At 48.2% G+C, this 19,218-nt stretch overlaps 1 protein-coding gene across 1 annotated transcript in view; it reads left to right on the top strand.

Annotated features, from left to right (window-relative positions):
- The window catches only part of LOC310827775 (EH domain-containing protein 3), a 31,935-nt gene extending 21,861 nt beyond the window's left edge, over window positions 1-10,074 (top strand). Inside the window, exons 4-6 of the mRNA XM_083704208.1 lie at window positions 3,103-3,515; window positions 5,738-5,902; window positions 9,052-10,074. Of these exons, the coding sequence (XP_083560334.1) occupies window positions 3,103-3,515; window positions 5,738-5,902; window positions 9,052-9,579 (1,106 nt within the window). The 3' untranslated portion in view covers window positions 9,580-10,074. The remainder of the gene's footprint in view (window positions 1-3,102; window positions 3,516-5,737; window positions 5,903-9,051) is intronic.
- The last annotated feature ends 9,144 nt before the right edge of the window (window positions 10,075-19,218 follow it).

The raw sequence follows: 19,218 nt of genomic DNA on the forward strand, positions 1-19,218 counted from the left end.
TCTTTGTCATTATGGCAACAGCAAATTCTGCTGTGCGGGCGTGGGGGGGTGAGCACTCTGCACATGCTCAGGTGCTTACTCACTAAATGACTGTGGAGGAGATCTCGGGTGCAGCTAGCAGCAGAAAAGCTCAGTTCTGGCTGGGGGGGGGACTAATGGCAGCAGTAGTCGTAAAACACCTGGAGGGCACCAGGTTGACAAAGACCTGAGTTAGTGAGTCTTAATGTTAGTTTGCTAGGGACGCGGGTGGCGCTGTGGGTTAAACCACAGAGCCTAGGACTTGCCGATCAGAAGGTCGGCGGTTCGAATCCCCGCGACGGGGTGAGCTCCCGTTGTTCGGTCCCAGTTCCTGCCAACCTAGCAGTTCGAAAGCACGTCAAAGTGCAAGTAGATAAATAGGTACCACTCCAGCGGGAAGGTAAACAGCGTTTCTGTGCGCTGCTCTGGTTCGCCAGAAGCGGCTTAGTCATGCTGGCCACACGACCCGGAAGCTGCACGCTGGCTCCCTCGGCCAGTAAAGCGAGATGAGCGCCGCAACCCCAGAGTCGGCCACGACTGGACCTAATGGTCAGGGGTCCCTTAACCTTTACCTTTAATGTTAGTATTGTTCCTGCTCAGCAGCCTTTCTCAACCTGTGGATCCCCAGATGTTGTTGGACTACAACTCCCATCACCCCTAGCTAGCAAGGCCCAGAGCTCAGGGATGATGGGCGTTGTAGTCCAACAACATCTGGGGACCTGCAGGTTGAGAACCGCTGCAATACACATTGTCCATCTCCTTATGTAAACCATTTAAACGGTCAGTTCTTGGAACAATTAAGAATGGGAGTGGTGCTTTTGCTAAGCGCTGATTTAGCCTTGCCAGAAAATCTTTCCAAGAAGCTTGTTTGATCAGCGGCAGGTGCCAACGCTGAGATCACTTTTAGCAAGTTTGCCTTTTAAGCGTCGCTATACAAAGAAATGAGAAAATCTGAAATTGTTGACGGACCTGGTATGGTTGCAAAACCAATAAATTATTGGGGGTCAAGACTGGAATATTTTGGAGAGAGAGAGAGAGACTTAATTTCCCTTTCTTAATAAATCGTTCAGAATCCCGAAGCATAATCATTCCAGTTCTTTTTGGAATGATTTTTACGGGGCCTCTTCCAACTCTACAGTTCTTCTTATTCCATATGTATCCAGCTGCAGCGATTGAGCCAAAATCATTCCCTCCTGTGCAGCAACGTAGAGAGATCTGAATCTGGGTCGTACAACGAGCCCTTGAGCGAGACTCGAACCCGGGACATGCCCTGTGCTGCTTTGTCTTAATGCAATTGTTAGTTCTGGAAGCCTGACATGCAAGCATCTCTTTTCCCTTTGGCTGAGAAAAGCAGGGCAGATGTAAGGCTGTGAAAAGCCGCTTGTGCAATTTTCCTTTGGGATTTGCTGCAGCCAGAGTATTCCCGCTGTGTCCTTTTCTGCTGTTTCTTAAGTTTTTCCTTTGGAGAAATAAGAAGCAGCTCTCGCCCTGGAGCCGCAGTTCCTGGCTAGGCGGGACATTCATAATTTTGCACCTTTATATACAGTGGTACCTTGGTTCTCAAACACCTTGGTGCTCAAACAACTTGGAACCCAAACACTGCAAACCCAGAAGTAAGTGTTCTAGTTTGCAGACTTTTTCAGAAGCCGAATGTGCTCCTTTTTGAGTGTTAACACCTCCAATTTGAGTACCACACTTTAGTTTTAAGTGTTGCGCTGCGGCCTGTCTATTTTTGCTATTTATTTTGAGTTTTTGTGGCTCTTTTTTTCCCTTTTTGTGTGGAACCCAGTTCAGCCACTGATTGATTGTGTGACTGCAGTACGTTGTTTACTGCTTTCATTTTATGGATCAATGTTCTCGTTAGATAGTAAAATTCATGTTAAATTGCTATTTTCGGGGTCATTTTTAAAAGTCTGGAACGGATTAATCCATTTTGCATTGCTTTCTATGGGAGAGCGTGCTTCGGTTTTGGAACGGTAGTCTCGTAATCTGGGGAACCGGGTTCGTGTCTCCGCTCCTCCACATGCAGCTGCTGGGTGACCTTGGGCCAGTCACGCTTCTCTGAAGTCTCTCAGCCCCACTCACCTCACCGAGTGTTTGTTGTGGGGGAGGAAGGGAAAGGAGAATGTTAGCCGCTTTGAGACTCCTTCGGGTAGTGATAAAGGGGGATATCAAATCCAAACTTTGGTCTTCTTCTTCCCTGTGGCCCGGGACCTCCAAGATGTTTTTGTTTGAAGACCGTAAGGTCCTCTGTGGGACATTAATTAAACATTAAAAACTTCCCCAAACAGGGCTGCCTTCAGATGTCTTCTAAAAATCTTGTAGTTTTTCTCTTCGACATCTGGTGGGAGAGCGTTCCACAGGGTGGGTGCCACCACCGAGAAGGCCCTCTGCCTGGTTCTCTGTAACTTGGCTTCTCGCAGCAAGGGAACCGCCAGAAGGCCCTTGGAGCTGAACCTCAGTGTCCGGGCAGAACGATGGGGGTGGAGACACTCCTTCAGGCTGAGGCCGTTCAGGGCTTTAAAGGTCAGCACCAATACTTTGAATTGTGCTTGGAAACGTACTGGGAGACACTGTAGGTCTTTCTAGTTCAACCCCCTGCAATGTAGGAATATGTAAGGTAAAGGTAAAGGGACCCCTGACCATTAGGTCCAGTCGTGGCCGACTCTGGGGTGGCGGTGCTCATCTCGCTTTACTGGCCAAGGGAGCCGGCGTACAGCTTCCGGGTCACGTGGCCAGCATGACTAAGCCACTTCTGGCAAACCAGAGCAGCGCACGGAAACACCGTTTACCTTCCCGCCAGAGTGGTACCTATTTATCTACTTGCACTTTGACATGCTTTCGAACTGCTAGGTTGGCAGGAACAGGGACCGAGCAACGGGAGCTCACCCTGTCGTGGGGATTCGAACCACCGGCCTTCTGATCGGCAAGTCCTAGGCTCTGTGGTTTAACCCACAGCGCCACCCGCGTCCCCGTAGGAATATGTAGCTGCCCCTTATTACATGGATGGGTTTTGAGCTCCACAACCAACGGAGCCATCCCTGGTGTTCTGACGGGACTTCCCTCTCTCCTTCCCTGACGTAGGCTACGACTTTGCTGCCGTCCTGGAGTGGTTTGCCGAGCGGGTGGACCGCATCATCCTCCTCTTCGACGCCCACAAGCTGGACATCTCGGACGAGTTCTCCGAGGTCATCAAAGCCCTGAAGAACCACGAGGACAAGATGAGGGTGGTGCTCAACAAGGCCGACCAAATCGAGACCCAGCAGCTGATGAGGGTCTACGGGGCGCTCATGTGGTCGCTGGGGAAGATCGTCAACACGCCCGAGGTGATCAGGGTCTACATCGGCTCCTTCTGGTCTCACCCGCTCCTCATCCCCGATAACCGCAAGCTCTTTGAAGCCGAGGAACAGGACCTCTTCAGGGATATCCAAAGCCTGCCCCGAAACGCAGCCCTTCGGAAACTGAACGACCTCATTAAGCGGGCGAGGCTAGCCAAGGTGAATGTCTATCTGTCTGTCTGTCTGTCTGTCTCTCTCCCCAGTGGCCTATTCCTTTTTTTAAAAAAAATAATATTCAAAATTATAACTACTTATTATCCAAAAACTTATCCCCCCCCCCCAAATCTGGTCACACCACAATAATGATTTCAAAATACTGGTTTTGTTTTTTTAATAGCGGTGAGAGTTCTGTCAATAATGGACTGTTAATACACTAACCTTTTAATATATATATATACGGCATATATATATTTTTCCTTCATCCCCCCCCCAAAAAAACCCACCCACCCCCACCCCCCGACTTCCGTCAGTTTCCAGTCTTTGGTTTCTCTAAGAATGCTGTTTTCTGCATGTTACACAGTTGTATAGATCCTCAAACTATTTAGCTGATTATTATCAATAAAAGGTTTGTGAATGTTTATTCAAAACCTGCCAAGGAGTCCAGTTCGCTTTGTTGCGTCTTCAGATACTTTGTAAAGGGTTCCCATTCATCCTTAAAGTCACAGTTATCCTTGACTTGTATGTCAGTTTTGACAGTTCTGCATAGTCAGTCAATTTTTCTTGCCATGATTCTTTCGTTGGGGTTTCTTCAGTCTTCCATCCTTGCGCTACCAGAACTCTCGCGGCCGTTGTTGCGTACATGAAGATGTTTTTCAATCCTGAAGGGATTTCCGGGAGCAGGTGTACAAAGAAAGCTTTTCTCTGCACACCTGGTCAGTCCCAGCGATTAGCCCAGCTTTCCTCAAACTTGGGTCCCCCGGCTGCTGTTGGACTACAACTCCCATCTTCCCTAGCTTCGAGTGGTCAGGGGTGATGGGAGTTGTAGTCCGGCAGCAGCTGGAGACCCACATTTGAGAAAGGCCTCCTCTAAGCGCCACATCACACTGGCTCTTGTTATACAGAGGAACCTCGGTTTTCGAACGTAAGACCATTCAGTTTCCAAATCGTTCGAAAACCAAGGCGCAAAGGGCCTGCAAATTTACAGAGAAAATTGAGAAGAATTCAGTGGTACCTCGGTGGAAGCCGTTCAACTTCCAAGGCGCGTTCAAAAACAGAAGCGTTTACTTCCGGGTTTTCGGCGTTCGAGTTCCGGAACATTCGTCAACGGAGACGTTCAAAAACCGAGGTACCGCTGTAATTTTGCAGTTAAAGGCTGCTTTCTACCCCTTTTTTCTGTTTGTCCTCATCATGAGACTGAGGATAGCTTGACCTAAGGGACTGTGCTGCGCTCAAAGCACCCAAGAAATGTCACGACGGAAAAAGTATTTTGAAACGGAGTGTTGCAAGGCATCTGTTTCGTCCTGCGTCCTGCTCAGAAACCTGCAAAATAAAGCAAAATCCAACTGTGTCTACCTGAGAACCAGTGTGACGTAGTGCAGCCTTCGCTAACCTGAGGGCTTCCAGATATTTTGGATCACAGATCCCATCAGTCCCAAAAAAAGATGGTTTCGGGAAGATGCTCAACATACCTGAGATTCTCAGGGACCCAGGTTTGAGGAAAAACTGGGCTAGAGAGCCAGACTAGGACCTGGGAGACAAGAGACAAATCCTGACTCGGCTGTGAAGCTCATTGGGTGAGCTGCTGCCTCTTAGCCTAATCTACCCATAGCTGTCAAGTGTCCCTTATTTGGTGGGACAGTCCCTTATCCCAGCGCCATGTCCTGCTGCTGTCCCTTATTGATGAGGCTTCATTTGGCTGCTGGCTGGGCTTTCTGCCTTTGGCTCGGAGGGGCTCAGAAGTTGAACATACCTGTGCCCAGAAAATCTCTTATTTTGGCTGCTGATCCCTTATTTTCAAATCTGAAAATGACAGCTATGAATCTACCTCGTAGGGTCATTGGGATTAAATGGGAAAGGGGTAATCACCTTGAGCTCTTTGCAGAAATAGAGGAGAATATTTGGGCAGGAGGGATGGAGAATGAGGTGTTGTTGTTGTTTAAAAAAAAACACAAAATATTTAGAAGAACAACAACTTTATTATTACGGTCACAGACCAGTTCCAGGTCACTTCATAAAACACAACAGGGATACATCGAACTGCAATTGGGTATAACAGAGACAATTCAGATATAGCGGCAGTTTAAAAAATATATTAAATATTGGTCACTAAATATAACCTAAAATTATCATTTAGAACCTAAATCATTTTGGTAGCACAGCTTGTTCCCTAAGGTTTATGGCAGTCGCAAAGTATTTACACCTCCCTTCTGTGATGTCCTTAGGTCCATGCCTACATCATTAGCTCCCTTAAGAAGGAAATGCCCTCGGTGTTTGGGAAAGACAACAAGAAGAAAGAGCTCGTGAACAATTTGGGCGAGATCTACGGGCGCATCGAGCGGGAGCATCAGATTTCGCCGGGAGACTTTCCCAATCTGAAGAAGATGCAGGTGAGTGCCAGGAAAAACAAAGCGCATCTGAGAACCGGGACGGAAAACTCCTCAGTTTCATTTACACAGCGGGAGGTCTGAGGCAAAGATGAACTTTGCTGCCCACCTTGGCTAGAACGTTCCGGTTTGGAAGGAATGCTTCCACCCAGAAGTTAAATCTCATTTTCAGTTCAGATTATTTTTCTGGGGGTGGGGTGGGGAGAACAGCCTGCCTTCTAAATTTCAGATTAATCATAGAATTGTAGAGTTCAAAATTGGGGACCCCTAAGGTCCTCTAGTCCAGCCCCCCGCAATGCAGGAATCTCAACTGAAGCATCTGTGATAGTTGGCCCTCCCACCTCTGCTTTAAAATCTCCAAGGAAAGAGAGTCCATTGGTGGAAGTCCCATCCTTCTGTCAAACGGCTATTGCTGTCAGGTAATTCTTCCTAACCTTGAGCTGGAATCGCCTTTCTTGTAATTTTAATCCGCCGTCGTAATCAGAATTATATTTCATACCCCACCCATCTGACAGGGTTTCCCCAGCCTCTCTGGGCAGCTTCCGACATAATAAAAACGCAGCAATATGTCATATGTTAAAAGCTTCCCGATACAGGGCTGCCTTCAGAAGTCTTCTAAAAGTTGTGTAGTTATTCATCTTGGCATCTGCTGGGAGGGCGTTCCACAGGGTGGGCGCCACCACCGAGAAGGCCCTGTAACTTCACTTCTCGCAGGGAGGGAACCGCCAGAAGGCCCTCGGCACTGGACCTCATTGTCTGGGCAGAACGATGGGGGTGGAGACGCTCCTTCAGGTTTAATGGGCCAAAGACATTTAGGGCGTTAAAAGTCAACTCCATCGACAGCCCACCAGATATTTGAAGATGGCTATCCTTTCACCTCCCAGTTTCCTCTTCTAGGCTAAACGTACCCAGCTCCCTCGACCATTCCTCATAAGGCCGTTGTTCTCAAAGGGTGTGGCACATCACAGTGGTGTGGTCGGATGTGATGGCAATTGTGGCAGGAAGATTCAAGGACAATCAAAGAAGCGTTAAAACGTTTCAGTGTAGTATAGTATCAAAATAATTTTGGGGGATACTCAACCAGAACTGGGACGCAGGTGGCGCTGTGGGTTAAACCACAAAGCCTAGGACTTGCCGATCAGAAGGTCAGCGGTTCGAATCCCCGCGAAGGCTTGAGCTCCCGTTCCTCAGTCCTTGCTCCTGCCAACCTAGCAGTTCGAAAGCACGTCAAAGTGCAAGTAGATAAATAGGTACCGCTCCAGCGGGGAGGTAAACAGTGTTTCCGTGCACTGCTCTGGTTCACCAGAAGCGAGATTAGTCATGCTGGCCACATAACCCGGAAGCTGTATACCGGCTCCCTCAGCCAGTAAAGCGAGATTAGTCATGCTGGCCACATGACGAGATGAGTGCCGTAACCACAGAGTCATCTGTGACTAGACCTAGCGTTCAGGGGTCCCTTTACCTTTATCCTTTACATCTGAAGGACGCGGGTGGCGCTGTAGGTTAAACCACAGAGCCTAGGACTTGCCGATCAGAAGGTCAGCGGTTCGAATCCCCGTGACGGCTTGAGCTCCTGTTCCTCAGTCCTTGCTCCTGCCAACCTAGCAGTTCGAAAGCACGTCAAAGTGCAAGTAGATAAATAGGTACCGCTCCGGCGGGAAAGTAAACGGCGTTTCCGTGCGCTGCTCTGGTTCGCCAGAAGCGGCTTAGTCATGCTGGCCACATGACCCGGAAGCTGTACGCCGGCTCCCTCGGCCAGTAAAGCGAGATGAGCGCCACAACCCCAGAGTCATCCGTGACTGGACCTAATGATCAGGGCTCCCTTTCCCTTTACAACCAGAACTAGTATCCAGGCCTCTCTTCAAGAGCGTTGGCCATTCTTCTGTGCTTCTCTGCAACATATTGTCGTGAAAAGGGATTTCCAACTCTGACAAATAGGAAATATCAGAAAGGAGAGAGCCTCCTTTGTGCTGATGAGGGGATGACAGTTAGTTTGTCTCAAGTCAGACCTAATAGAATTGAGATTACGCTGCAAAAGCCAGTTCACACCTCTCATTAAATCTTCCAGGTATGGATAGGTATATTTTCAAAACCAAGCACTGCTAGGAGTTGTTTCTCCCCCCCAACCAAATTTTTTCTTGCCAATTTTAAAATCAGTATGGTGAATTTTTATTCCGAAGGGAAAACGTTTGAGAGCTACTTCTCAGGAGGCTTGGTTACAATAAATAATAATAATAAAATGTTATTTATATCCCACCCTCCCCAGCCAATGCGGCTAACAATAGTAAAAATAGCACAGTTTACATAAAATCACAGTTAATTGAAATACCTTGTAAAATCAATTCAGAGTCAAATTAATGGCAACCATTGGGCTAGATTACAGAAGGAGAGAGGGGGTCAGACTGCCTTGGCCAAAGGCCTGGTGGAACAGCTCTGTCTTGCAGGCCCTGCGGAAAGATGTCAAGTCCCACAGGGCCCTGGTCTTTTGGGACAGAGCGTTCCACCAGGTCGGGGCCACAGCTGAAAAAGCCCTGGCTCTGTTTGAGGCCAGCCTAACCTCCTTGTGGCCCGGGATCTCCAAGATGTTCTTATTTGAGGTCCTCTGTGGGACATACCGGGAGAGGCAGTCCCGTAGGTACGAGGGTCCTAGGCCATATAGGGCTTTAAAGATTAAAACCAGCACCTTGAACCTGATCCTGTACTCCACCGGGAGCCAGTGCAGCTGGTAGAGCACCGGGTGAATGTGATCCTGCGGCGAGGACCCCGTAAGGAGTCTCGCAGCGGCATTCTGCACCCGCTGGAGTTTCCGGGTCAGTCTCAAGGGCAGCCCCACGTAGAGCGAGTTGCAATAATCCAGTCTGGAGGTGACCGTCGCGTGGATCACACGGCCAGGTCAGGGCGAGAGAGGCAAGGAGCCAACTGCTTAGCTTGGCGTAGATGAAAAAATGCCGCCTTTGTTATAGCTGTAATCTGCTCCTCCATGGAAAGGGAGGTGTCGAAGATTACACCCAAACTCTTAATGGACGGTGCTGGCACTAATTGCGCCCCGCAGGAGATGGGAGTTGCCCCCCAATCCCATATCGTCCCGACCCAGCAAAAGGTATTGCGGTCCCATCTCTTTACACTGAATTGCCCATCGCTCTGTCTTTCAGGAGCAGCTACAGGGCCAAGACTTCAGTAAGTTCCAGCCCTTGAAGAGCAAACTGCTGGATGCCGTTGAGGATATGCTAGCCAGTGACATCGCCCAGCTGATGGTTCTGGTACGCCAGGAGGAGTCCCAGCGGCCCGTTCAGATGGTGAAAGGGGGCGCCTTCGAGGGCACCCTTCACGGCCCCTTTGGGCACGGCTACGGCGAGGGCGCCGGCGAAGGGATCGACGACGCCAACTGGGTGGTGGCCAGGGACAAGCCCATGTACGACGAGATCTTCTACACGCTTTCGCCGGTCGACGGGAAGATCACTGGCGCCAACGCGAAGAAGGAGATGGTGAGGTCCAAGCTGCCGAACACTGTCTTGGGCAAGATCTGGAAACTGTCGGACATCGACAAAGACGGGATGCTTGACGACGAGGAGTTTGCTTTGGCCAACCACCTCATCAAAGTCAAGTTGGAAGGCCATGAGTTGCCCAATGAGCTCCCGTCTCACCTCATCCCTCCGTCGAAGAGGAAACTGACAGAGTGAGAGGGTGGCGGGAAGGAATTGTGGGGTGTTGGGTGGGTGGGTAAATCAAATATACCTAATTGAGATGCGGAGCTGTCTTCTGGCTTCCAATAATGTCCAGGCGTGTTGAGGAACCTGGTGCAATATTTTGGAGCAGGCGTGAGGAACCTTTGGCCTTCCAGATGTCGTCGAACTGCAACCCCCTGGTCATGTGAAACATATTCAATAAACACACAAGACATAACCGGCTGTACGTTTGATAACATAATATATACCGTATTTTTTGCTCTATAAGACTCACTTTTTCCCTCCTAAAAAGTGAGGGGGAATGTGTGTGTTTCTTATGGAGCGAATGCAGGCTGCGCAGCTATCCCAGAAGCCAGAACAGCAAGAGGGATTGCTGCTTTCACTGCGCAGTGATCCCTCTAGCTGTTCTGGCTTCTGAAATTCAGAATATTTTTTTTCTTGTTTTCCTCCTCCAAAAACTAGGTTCGTCTTGTGGTCTGGTGCGTCTTACAGAGCGAAAAATACAGTACTATTCATTGTATTGAATTGTAGATTTCAACAGAAGTAGCTCATAAATTTCAACGAGAAAAAAGTAGAAGACCCAGTGGATCAGTTCATTCTCTAATCAGTTTATGCATAAGGTCCATATATGTGAAAGTGTCTATTCCACCTGTTTGTTCATAGAGTCCAACAATCCACACAAAAGGTTGTTGCAGTTCCACAGAATCCTTTCACGGAGTCTAAGACAAGGATTTCCGGAATATTAGCCTTGTTTTGCCATCCTAGGCCGTCCATAGCATACATGATATCACAGGACAGTGGATCTTATAGCATAGTAGTAGCTGCTGTAAACAGCAACTTTTACACAGGTATATGGACAAGCACAATACTGACTCGAGTAACAGGTGTTGGCAATCAACAGATACAAAAATTACTTTCTTAAAGTGACCCATATGGCACCGCAGGAGTAAAACAAACTTAATCTATACTCAGATGTTATACTTATAAACAGTAATGCACCTCATACAAAAATGTAATCAAATATCAGATCTAAAGTACTATGCTATAAGATCCACTGTCCTGTGATATCATATGTGGTATGTACAGTTGTTGACGGTTTTTATATTATTTTTGCTGTAAAAATGTGTGAGATTGCGATGTTGTATTTATTTGCATTACCTAGAGTTTGTACTACTGATGAAGCTTCTACTTTTTTCGTTGAACTTTATGAGCTACTTCTGTTGAAATCTACAATTCAATACAATGAATAGTATATATTGTTTTTTCAAATGTACAGCCGGTTACGTCTTGTGTGTTTATTAAACTACAACCCCCAGCAGCGAGCGTGGCCAGCCACCAGGGATGGTGGGAGTTGCAGTTGGAATCATAGAATTGTGGAGTTGGAAGAGAGGAATCGTAGCTAAAGCATTCCTGACAGATGACCGTCCAAACTCTGTTTCAGAGTCTCCAGTGAAGGACAGCCCAGCACTTTCTGAGGGAGTCCATTCCACTATAGAACAGCTCTTACTGTCAGAAATTTCTTCCTGATGTTTAGTCGGAATCTCCTCGTAATTTGAATCCATCGTTTCGGGTCCTGATCTCAGGAGCATCAGAAAACAAGCTTGCTCCCTCTTCCATGGGACAGCCCTTGAGATATTTGAAGATGGCTCTCATATCTCTTCTTTTCCAGGCTAAACGTCCCCACCTCCTTCAACCGTTCCTCATCAGGCATGGCTTCCAGTCCCTTGATTATCCTCTCCACATGCTCCAGCTCAGGGGTCGGCAAACTAAGGCCTGCGGGCTGGATCAGGCCCAGTTGCCTTCAGGATCCGGCCCACGAACTGTCCGTGGATCGGCGTGGGGATTCTGTTTGTTCGGGCTGCACCATTCCATCCCCCCCCCCCAACACCGCTCCTCCTCCCTCCCTCCCTCCCTCCTCCCGGTTTCTCCCTGCCCTGCCTAGAGGAGTAAGGGAGCTGGCTGAGTGCCATTTTAAGCAGCCCCTCTCCGGAGCCAGCCCTTTCGCGCCGCTCATCTTCCCCCCGCCACCGCCGCCCTAATGCTCCTGTGGGCCAGAGAGCTCACTCGGCCTACTCACGAGAAGCAGCGGCGGCAGCCCCTGGGAGGTAAGCGCAGCGGCTGGGGCTGGAGGTGGGGGGTGAGGAGGAGAACTGTTTGCCCCCCTCGCCCCTTCTTCCAGCTCCCCCTACCAGTGACGCTTCTCTTTTTTCCCCAAAAAAATTTCAAACAAACATACATCTTAATTGTACTTAATCCAATCTTAGTAACATTGTTAAGTGACTTCCTCAAATCCCCCTGGCTGAATTTCAGTGTATATCATTGTAACAGCTTTCCAAAACCAATTTTCTCATAAAATTAACTTAATCACTTAGCATCTTTCTTTCTTTTCATTTTAACTTTAAACATGTTATTCTCTAACAATACATATTTAAATCCTAAGCCTATCTGATATTTGCAATTTTTTCCAATTAAGTTATCTTAACATATTTAACTAAATACAGTGGTACCTCTGGTTACATACTTAATTCGTTCCGGAGGTCCATTCTTAACCTGAAACTGTTCTTAACCTGAAGCACCACTTTATCTAATGGGACCTCTTGCTGCTGCCACGCCGCCAGAGCACGATTTCTGTTCTCATCCTGAAGCAAAGTTCTTAACCCGAGGTAATAATTCTGGGTTAGTGGAGTCTGTAACCTGAAGCGTATGTAACCCAAGGTACCACTGTAGTCTTTGAATTTCATCCATTCCTCCTGGTACTCCTCCTCCTTCTGGTCGCGGACTCTTCCGGTCAGGTCGGCTAGCTCCGAAAAGTCCATCATCTTCATCTGCCATTCCTCCACTGTTGGGACTTCTTGTGTTTTCCAGTTCTTGGCTAACAAAATTCTAGCAGCAGTTGTGGCAAACAAAAACAATCTAACATCTTTCTTGGGCAATTCCGGGCCTGTTATTCCAAGAAGAGAGGCCTTTGGGAGTGACGCTTCTCCGGCCAGCCACAAGGTCTGAGGAACAGTGGACCAGCCCACGGCTAAAAATTTTTTGCTGACCCCTGCCCCATCTTGTCAGTATCCTTCTTAAACTCTGGCACCCAGAACCGGACACTGGACTCTGGTGCAGCAACATCTGGAGGGCCAAAGGTTTCCCATGCCTGCCGTAAAACGTTCAGTACTCCGTTCTCACCCCAGTATGCAATTAACTCTTCCCTGGTGACCTCCTGGCTTCCTGACGATAATGTCTTAATAAGAACAAAGTGGTGTGAATGAATGAATCCTTAGTAGGCTGTGATTGGGGTTGAGCTTATGTCATTATTCACTGTCGGATGTTCCTGTTGAGTTTGGCCCTAACGCTTTCGAGTAAAGTATCAGAATCGCCTGCGGGTCCCAATCCAAGGCCCTTTCGGTGCTTCCAAAGGCGGCTTCTCATGTGCAATTGCCCATCTTATGGGCAGATTGAAAACCTGCCACATTTTCCCATTTCTTTTTCGGTCTGGTTTTCCCCACAGAAAATCCATTAAGAGCAGAATAGCAATGCAATCTCCTTTGCAGGGGGTGGAGATCTCGCTGCAGTAGGGGTGGTGAGGAGATGGATGACACGTTGGAGAGCCCCACCTCCTTTTTCTATTGGTCTGCTGTGCATTTCCTGTTCCAGAGCCATTTCCTGTCTTTCACCGAAACTCTTGTCCCCTTCATTAACCGCTTCCTGAACTGAAGATTCTTCCACCTTCAGTTTAGCTAATAATTAGTAGGCTGCATTGAAAGTGGCAGGGCTTACTTCCGAGTAAGCACTGTAAAGTTAGTCCTCTAAACCTGTGCTGTAGGCACTCCTTAAATAGATATATATTTTTTTTTGGGGGGGGGGGGTTGCAATTGCACTATGGAAAATCAATGTAGCTAAGAAGCAATGAAGATCAAGCTGGTATATTTCCTAGCTGGGCTGTGAAACTTACCAGGCTGAATTCTGGAACTGGTTGGCTTGGGTTGTCTAGATGAGATCTACTCTTGAAATTGAGAGCTGGGCATTCTCTGGCGAAATCCTTGCAACCTGCATCTCAGTCGTTCACTCAGAAATCAGTTTAGATGCAGTTTGCTTACCCTGTAATACGTGAGACGTAACTGGCTGTGTTCTTAGATAAATAAGATATACTATTCATAGTATCAAATTGTAAATTTCAACAGAAGTAACTCATAAAGTTAAACCAACGACCAAAGCAGAAGACCCATTGGATCGGATCATTCTATAGTCAGTTCATGCATAAGGTCCATCTGTTTAATGGTGTCCATTCCACCTGCCTGTTCATAAAGTCCAAACCATCCACATGAAATATTGTTGTTGTTTAGTCGTTTAGTCGTGTCCGACTCTTCGTGACCCCATGGACCAGAGCACGCCAGGCACTCTGAAAGGTTGTTACAGATCCACAAAATCCTTTCACAAAGTCTAAGACAAGGATTTCTGGAATATTGGTTTTGTTTTGCCGTCCTGGGCTTCATCAGTAGTTAAAGCTCTAAGTAATGCAAATAAATACAATAACATGATCTCACACATTTTACAGACAGGTATGAGTTACTTTTGCTGAAATCTACAATTTGATGCTATAAATAAAAGGACCCCTGACCATTAGGTCCAGTCCTGACCGACTCTGGGGTTGCGGCGCTCATCTCGCTTTATTGGCCGAGGGAGCTGGCATACAGCTTCCGGGTCATGTGGCCAGCATGACTAAGCCGCTTCTGGCAAACCAGAGCAGCGCACAGAAACGCTGTTTACCTTCCCGCCGGAGCGGTACCTATTGATCTACTTGCAGTTTTACGTGCTTTCGAACTGCTAGGTTGGCAGGAGCAGGGACCGAGCAATGGGAGCTCACCCCGTCGCGGGGATTCGAACCACCAACCTTCTGATCGGCAAGCCCTAGGCTCTGTGGTTTAACCCACAGCGCCACCCGTGTCCCGATACTATGAATAATATATCTTATTTATCTAAGAACACAGCCAGTTACACCTCATGTGTCTATTGAGGTTGCTTTACGTGACCATAGGTTGGTTTGTTGTTACCCTGTAATACAGGCAGCCTTTTAAAAACAAAGCTAGAGCTGCTTTAACAATTATTATTTTTGCGATTTCCCTCCCAACAACCGTAACCAAGCAAGGGTGCCCAAAATGCCGCTGAGAACACCCGCTTTGAAATGTCTGGAGAAGAGAGTGGGTGGGCATGGCCAGTGAGCAGTGGGGAAATGTCAGCGGGCAGAGGTGCCCACCTGGCTCCGCCATGCCCACTGGGTGAATGCAAGATGCACACAAACCTTGACTCTTGAGATGTGGGTGACCAATGGCAATTCTGCTCGTAGTTTTCAGTGGAAGAGCAATTATTGGAAGCCCTGAGAGCCGTCTGTATTGGAGCACCCTTAGATGACAAATACCTCTGAATGAGACTGGTGCTTCAAAGACACACGTGGATCTGAAGTATTTATGTTCAGCAGTCTTCAACGTTCAGTCTTCCTGCCTGTTGTCTGTCTCCTTAATCTTTATTGAGTACACGTGGTGCAAATCTGTACACAGAATAACTCTGCGAAAGGCGGACAGTGGGACTGTGTTAGCCGTAGGAAACCTCCCCTGGTTGCTTGCATTTTCTTGTAAGACCTCGGCCGAAGGTGTTGCGTTAAGACTCTTGATGTTTTAGGAATTCTGGGTTCCAAAGGTCATTCTGGTGAACGCGGCACCGGATTTGCAAGCCCTGCCAGGATGCAAATCTGAGAATGGTCGGCTTTGCACATAAGAACATAGCAGAGCAGGCAAAAGTTTTGATCTCCAGTATCTTCAACCCAGGCGCGAAAGCCTTGTCTGAAAGACTGGAGAGCTTTTGGACAAGCGTCAACAGTGTAGAGTAGGCTGGTGTTCAACCGTTGGGTTCCCACTTCCCAGATGTCCTGGGACTACAACGTCCATCATCCACGGCCAGGTTAACGGACGGTCATGGACGATGGGAGTTGTAGTCCATCAACATCTGGGGACCCAACGGTTGAAGGAACACTGGAATGATGGCAGATATGGAGTCCAGCAATGCCTAGAGGGCTCCAGATCCCCTGGTTTTTAATCATTCAAGTTTAGTTCCTTGCATGCAGCATCAGAAGTGGGAAGATACCAAAGGATTTGTGGCTGGAGCAAGCTATTGCTGCATTTATTATTCTTGGAACAAAGGGGACGATTTGCACATTTTTCCGAGTGCTTCTTCCACTGTGGGTGGACTTAATTTTGCTCAGTGTTTCTGTTTCACCACAGATGTGTTTGTGCACAATAAAAATGGCGAGTCTGTAGAATGCCCTGCCATTTCGTCATTTGCCTGGTCCGTTGGCAAGAGACGCTGGGGGCACACGACACAAGGATGGCCCTGCCCGGGAGTCGCTTAACCCAACAGTTACAGCCTCCACCCCAACTCTTGCTTCCCATTTTCATCTCTAAAATACCGTATTTTTTGCTCTATAAGATTCACATTTTCCCTCCTAAAAAGTAAGGGGGAATGTGTGTGCGTCTTATGGAGCGAATGCAGGCTGCGCAGCTATCCCAGAAGCCAGAACAGCAAGAGGGATTGCTGCTTTCACTGCGCAGCGATCCCTCTTGCTGTTCTGGCTTCTGAGATTCAGAATATTTTTTTCCTTGTTTTCCTCCTCCATAAACTACATCCGTCTTGTGGTCTGGTGCGTCTTATAGAGCGAAAAATACGCTAATTGTCCTGAACCTTATTCAGACTGGAGAGACTGAGCCAAACTGTTTCCTGCTGGTCTTCCTCTTCCCTCGGTCCAAATCACGCCTCTTTCGCTGACCCCGTCATTTTTGCTGATGTCGAGAGTGAGATGAACTGTCCTTGTTACTTTGCGTTTTGTTGAACTTCTACTGTGACCTGAGGAAAGGGGGGGGGCGGCGGGAGACAGAGCCCAGGACAGGTATAACTTATTTTATATCTCTTGTGTTAATATTATATAGAGAAATATATATTCTGTGTGTGTAAAAAAACCCCAAACAACATTCTTATCGCAGTGCATTTACCATGTCTTTTTTAAAAAATAAAATCCGTTAACCTTTCTTCTCCCCCCGTTGTACATACATCCTAAAACATCATTAAAAATGAAGACTTGGATCTATTTCTTTGGGTGTCGCCTTGTTATCGATGGAGCTGGGAGTGTTTCGAAACCCGTTCCCCCCGCACCTGAACTTTTGTTCCTACAGGCTTAAGCAAACCATTCTTCACCCAAAACTAATCTGGGCAGCTGCCAGCAATTGGTCTTGTACCAATATCTGCATTCCAAATCTACGTTGTTGCTTGGAAACCAGTTGATAAAGAAAATGGAAGGGGAAAACGCACACACACACACATACGGTTGTTGGCAACTGTCTGTCTCGAGAGACGATGGGTGAAGTCAAAACTGCTGCGATAGCAGCACCAAAATGACCTCTCCGGGTTGCAAGCCTGGGCAAAATGCGGCAGCCAGACTGGTGACTGGGAGCGGCGTCTGAGACCGTATAATACCTGTCCTTAAAGATCTACGTTGGCTCCCAGTATGTTTCCGAGCACAATTCAAAGTGTTGGTGCTGACCTTGAAAGCCCTAAATGGCCTCAGCCCAATAGACCTGAAGGAGCGTCTCCACCCCCATCGTTCAGCCCGGACGCTGAGGTCCAGTGCTGAAGGCCTTCTGGCAGTTCCCTCATTGCGAGAAGCCAAGTTACAGGGAACCAGGCAGAGGGCCTTCTCAGTGGTGGTGCCCGCCCTGTGGAACACCCTCCCATCAGATGTCAAGGAAATAAACAACTATATAACATTTAGAAGACATCTGAAGGCAGCCCTGTTTAGAGAAATTTTAAAGGTTGGTGTTGCTGAGTTTTTATTACGTTAGAAGCCACCCAGAGCAGCTGGGGAAATCTAGCCAGATGGTGAAGGTAGGGACCCCTGACCATTAGGTCCAGTCGTGGCCGACTCTGGGGTTGCAGCGCTCATCTTGCTTTACTGGCCGAGGGAGCCGGTGTACAGCTTCCGGGTCATGTGGCCAGCAGGACTAAGCCGTTTCTGGCAAACCAGAGCAGTGCACGGAAACGCCATTTACCTTCCCGCCGGAGTGGTACCTATTTATCTACTTGCACTTTGACGTGCTTTTGAACTGCTAGGTGGGCAGGAGCAGGGACCGAGCAATGGGAGTTCACCCCGTCATGGGGATTCGAACCGCCGACCTTCTGATTGGCAAGTCCCAGGCTCTGTGGTTTAACCCACAGCGCCATCGGCCTGGGTATAAATAATAAAATTATTATTATTGGGGTTCTGGGTTGCTGAGGCGACAAGACCTGCCCCCCCCTGTCGTGCTGATGTGGTCCAAAGGGACCATCCAACCACCTTAGGGACTCCACTCCAGATTTGTGTAGCAAGAGAGCTCTCTTCCTCTTCGTTTCCAGGGTGTTGTATTCAGAAACACTGATGCCTCTAGGCAGAGCATAGCTTACATGGCTGGGAGCTATCGCTAGCCCTCTCCTCCTCCATGAATGTGTCTAATCCTCCTTTAAAGCCGTCTAGGTTGGTGATCACTGTCTCCTGTGGCAATGAGTTCCACAGTTTAACTACACATTGCACGAAGAAGGCCTTTGTTTTATCTGAGAGTTCTCAAGTGCGGGTAACCGTCGTCTTCTGGCATGCCTAGGCAGCAACTTTCTTTGCAAGTGTGAGCAGCAGTTTTGCTGCTGGCCCAGGCAGGAATAATATAATATAATAATAATTTATTATTTCTACCCCGCCCATCTGGCTGGGTTTCCCCAGCCACTCTGGGCAGCTTCCAACAAAACACTCAAATGCAATAACCTATTAAACATTAAGAGCTTCCCTAAACAGGGCTGCCTTCAGATGTCTTCTAAAAGTCTGGTAGTTGTTTTTCTCTTTGACATCTGGTGGGAGGGCGTTCCACAGGCCTGGCGCCACCACCGAGAAGGCCCTCTGCCTGGTTCCCTGTAACCTCACTTCTCGCAGCGAGGGAAGCGCCAGAAGGCCCTCAGAGCTGCACCTCAGTGTCCGGGCAGAACAATGGGGGTGGAGACGCTCCTTCAGCTATACTGGACCAAGGCCATTTAGGGCTTTCAAGGTCAGCACCAACACTTTGAATTGTGCTCAGAAACGTACTGGGAGCCAATGTAGGTCTTTCAAGACCGGTGTTATGTGGTCTCGGCGGCCACTCCCAGTCACCAGTCTCGCTGCTGCATTCTGGATTAATTGTAGTTTCCGGGTCACCTTCAAAGGTAGCCCCACGTAGAGCACGTTGCAGTAGTCCAAGCGAGAGATAACCAGAGCATGCACCACTCTGGCGAGACAGTCTGCGGGCAGGGAGGGTCTCATCCTGCGTACCAGGTGGAACAACTCCCATTTCCCACAAGCCAACACCGGCAAGCCGCAGGAATCCAATGGTCTCAGCTGCACAGTACTTATCCCTGTGCAGACTTATAGCATCTAGAGTCTGAAATGGGATCAGGAACCCGAAAATTGCGGCCATCCTGCATGTACAGACTGGAGACAGCAGGAATGTTAACAAAGCCCAAATCCCTTTTCTCCTACGAATGGATTACATACAATAAAGGATGCCACTGAGAAGATGAATGACTCTTGGTTTTGCTTTT

The sequence above is a fragment of the Podarcis gaigeae genome (genome assembly GCF_964106915.1).
Source record: "Podarcis gaigeae genome assembly, chromosome: 12".
NCBI classification, from domain to species: domain Eukaryota; kingdom Metazoa; phylum Chordata; class Lepidosauria; order Squamata; family Lacertidae; genus Podarcis; species Podarcis gaigeae.